This window comes from Nicotiana attenuata, unplaced genomic scaffold (genome assembly GCF_001879085.1).
Source record: "Nicotiana attenuata strain UT unplaced genomic scaffold, NIATTr2, whole genome shotgun sequence".
Taxonomy (NCBI): Eukaryota; Viridiplantae; Streptophyta; class Magnoliopsida; order Solanales; family Solanaceae; genus Nicotiana; species Nicotiana attenuata.
In genome coordinates, this window is record NW_017670754.1 from 105,048 (window position 1) to 109,159 (window position 4,112).

Genomic DNA, 4,112 nt, shown 5'->3' on the forward strand with positions numbered 1-4,112 from the left:
ATAGTACTTGTATAAATGACATAATATAAGGTAAGAAGTTGAACTCTTGAATACTCTAGTCCTCTTTAGGTTTCATCAGGAAAAGCTGATTTATGCAATATTAATTCATTCAAAGAAAGAGAATTTAACTTTCTACTTAGTTGTTGGTACTTTGCATCTGACTATCATAAATCACATAATCATATACCATGCTACAATCTTATTGTATTTCTATACAATTCTAGGGCACTAGGTAGAGGCATGGTATGCGTATGGGTTTGTTGTTGTTTAATCCAATTCTAGGGCAATTCAATCATTTAAGGACGAACCAATTTTCAATCTTGTACCAGAAATATTGGTGTCAGAAGTCTCCACCATTCACCAAGTAGGATCAAATGATTTATCATCGCGCCCACCAACACAATGTACTTGAAAACAAGAGGTGAATGGTGATTGACCTACTGTTAGATTGGGCAAGCTGAAAATTTCAGCAGTAACGGGGAAACTGCTGGATAAGTTACTGGAACAAAAGGATGTTAAATCTAAGGACAATGGAATAGCAAGGAAATCAAAGGATACAGAATAAACTCTTTGGTTCATAACAATAGGATAACTTACTATTGCAACTAGAGTATCCATATGAACTTCCTTCCCTTTCTTTGTACGAGTTGTAATAAACATTTCAGACTTTGATGGTTCCTCGTTGTTCTCTTTGGTTGCGCGCTACAAATTACATCAAAGAAGTTATAAAAAAACATCGCTGTGTTCCGACAAAGTACAAAAAGAAATGAAAGTCAGATTACAAAGTGTCGACTAAATATTACCAATGCCACACGCACTCTTGCAAAATTAATAGGTCCCATTTGATGCCTCCACTTTTCTTTTTGCCTATTTTCAGAATTTAATTGGCACATAGCCTAACAACAAAAGAAACATATTAATTAATAAACCAAAAAGGAAACAATATACCTGTTGCTAACAATAGAAATGTAGAAATGTCATTTGTAGCATACTTCAACAATAGGTAGAAAATGTAGAAATGCACGGTTTAGTCTTACTTGGACACCTTCGTCATCCTAATACTCAATCAATTGACGAAATTGAACTTCAGGTATCTCATTGGGACGATTTTGTAGCATTTCGTCAATAGTAGCATTTTTATCAAAATATTTCATCTTAATATTTCTCTTGTGTCGCTTCCAAGCATCACGAAGACCAGTCATTACCCACTTCTCTCCTTCAGCTGGAATTAAGAACTTGGACTGCAAAAAACACACAAACATAATATCCTTTGACACAACATTAGTAGGAAAAATACAAAAAATATATAATTGAAACATTAATTATACTTACATTGACATATTCCCACATCCGTTGCTTAATATCCTTTGACACGGCATGCCAACTAGTATGTACCAAGGGGATAAATCTTGGATTCCTTGCAATCGTTCCTAAAAAGTTGGTCAAATCAGACACTCTCTTGTCAGTTGGTCCAACTGCTTGTCCTTTATCAAATGTCACCTCCTCTCTTTCTTCAAAACTTCTTGCATGAATATTCTTACATGTTGTTTTCCCTCGAACTCTTTTCTTCTCTGATGTCCCTAGATTGATATAACAAGCAAGACATAAGAAGAAAAAAATCAAAATATGTAGAATAATTATAAGGTTTAAGACATACCACCTACAGCACCATCGATGTTCATCTCCTCATCTCCAATAAATTCATCGTCACCAACTTCATCTTGCGCAGCAAAATTATCCAATTCTATTTCACGCTCATCAATAATAGGAGAGGACATAAATCTGACTTCATTTTCTAGGTGATTATCAGGATGTTTTTCACCACCGAATTGTATCCCATATTTTTTTAGAAACTGATTAACACTCGTCGACGGTAGGACTGAGTTTGTCTTTACCACTTTGCAATTTTGTAGCTCCTGAATATCACGTTGTTTCTCTCCTTCACCTTGTGATCTTGTAAGCATATGTAAAGTGTTAGGATCTACCTTTGCAGATGATTGGATCATGGATGTGGGCATAGGTAATTTACTCGTTCCTTGCTTTTGAATGGGCTCCTCCAATTGAACTGACCTTTGTTTAATTTGTCCTTTACTTGGAATACTATGTGAAGTGTTCATATCTTTCCTTGAAGATGATTGGATTGATTTGTACACCGGTAATGTATTCCTTCCTAACTTTTGAACTGACACATCGGATTGAGTTAACTTTTGTCTACTTTGTCCTTCTAATGTTGCAGGCATACAATTCTTCCTTTTAACTCCAAGTAATGCATACTCTTTAGCAGCTTTATCGTTGCGATCACTTGCAAGCTTTTCTCTCTTAATCTGAAATTTTTTGGCTAGTTCAGCACTTGATCGGTATTGGAAATCGAAACCTATATTCTTCATTGGACTTTGAGCTTTGTTTGGATTCGGAACTTTTCTCTTAAGAGCTGCCGCTTGATTCATCCTACATACAAAAAAATTTAAATTACTTTAGCCTAACAAAAGCTATAATTGATTAGAGTATTACTATCAAAAAAATTAAATTACTTTAGCCCAAATAACTTGAGCAATTGACATACTATCAAAGTTCCCATCTCATATTCAAAATTACTTATGACTTTGCAAACATATAAGCACTGTTATATCGCACCTATTCAGAATAGCATAGCAAGCAAAATCTCAGAATGGCATAGCATGCAGATTGTGCAATAATGCAGGCAATCAAACAATTCTTAAGTGCAATCCACAAGAAGCCGCTTTCATCAAGGACCAAATAGGAAGAAAAGCAAACAATTCAAGCCACTGACTTTTGCTGTGCAGCAGTAATAAACTAGGAAATTTTAAGTCCAAATTGCAATCGAGATCAGATAGATAAGGGCAAGTTTCTGTTACACCTAAAAGAAACTTCTCATGCTTCCTAAATTTAAAAGTTTGAAAGGTTAAGGGCAACCCGAACTGCTTCTCAAGAGGCCAACTAATTTATACAAAGTTTCCTGGCCAGTATGCTCTAATACATCCCTCCAACTGAAACGAAAAATGGGCAGCATTTCGCTGCAATTTATCACTGAAACAGTGAAGAAAATGAAGAAGAAGAAGAGGAGAATAAGAAAAAGAAGAACTGAAGGGGAAAAAAAATTTCGCCAGCATTTCGCTGCTATTTGGACACTGAAACGGTGAAAGAAAAAGAAAAAGAAGAAGAAGAAGAAAAGGAGGAGGGGTGTCACGACCCAATTCCCATACCCGGTCGTGATGGCGCCTCTCCTGAAGACAAGGCCAGCCAACTAACCCAAATCCTTTCACTAACAATTATTAAACATAAATGAATAGAAGATACAACTTAATGGCATTAGAAATTGTTAACTACTACCCGACCGGGGTGTCACAAGTCACGAGCATCTAAGGAAACCTTAACACAACTACAGGCCAATAAATATATACAAGTTAAATGTCTGGAAAACAAAAGACAACATCCGGTGCCGCGAACGCTGGCGGTCACCTTGCTCAGCTACAATAACAATACCTTCAATCCGCTAATAACCCGCTACCGGGTGAACGATACCTGCAACTGCACGCGAGGTGCAGGGAGTAAAGTGAGTACTTCCAACTCAGTGAGTAATAAACATATATAATGTCTGAAAGTAAGAAATTCCGAAATATTACAATATAAAGCTATAATCAGCGATTCAGCACATAAAACGGTGGAACAACGACAATACCAGGACAAGTAAGACAAATAGGTATAAATGCATGAATGCAATGCAATGCACATGACCGCTGCGGCACGCAGCCCGATCCATTTGGGTACCCGCGCTCACTGTGGGCGTTCAGACTCCGGAGGGGCTCCTACAGCCCAAGCACAATATCATCGTAGCATTCGCTGCGGCGTGCAACCCGATCCACACTCAGTCCATATATATATATATATATGCATGCAAGCCACTCGGGCACAGTCAAATTGTTCATTTTTAGTTTCAATTATTAGGAATTATAGAGCTAAGTGTTTAAACCTTTATTTATTTACTAAACATTTCGAGGCAGTGTCTAACTCAGGACTGATATCATGAAATATGCTAAGCATCATGGAAGCAGTGATAAGGATCCCTGAAGGATGCAAATGATAGGCACAAA

At 37.0% G+C, this 4,112-nt stretch overlaps 1 protein-coding gene across 1 annotated transcript in view; it reads right to left on the reverse strand.

Moving 5' to 3' along the window:
- Positions 1-721: 721 nt before the first annotated feature.
- Positions 722-4,112, reverse strand: part of LOC109243021 — a gene marked incomplete in the record, with an annotated part of 13,729 nt that continues 10,338 nt past the window's right edge. The window contains 4 exon segments of the mRNA XM_019409909.1: positions 722-896; positions 1,038-1,241; positions 1,333-1,580; positions 1,658-2,448. Of these exon segments, the coding sequence (XP_019265454.1) occupies positions 1,056-1,241; positions 1,333-1,580; positions 1,658-2,447 (1,224 nt within the window).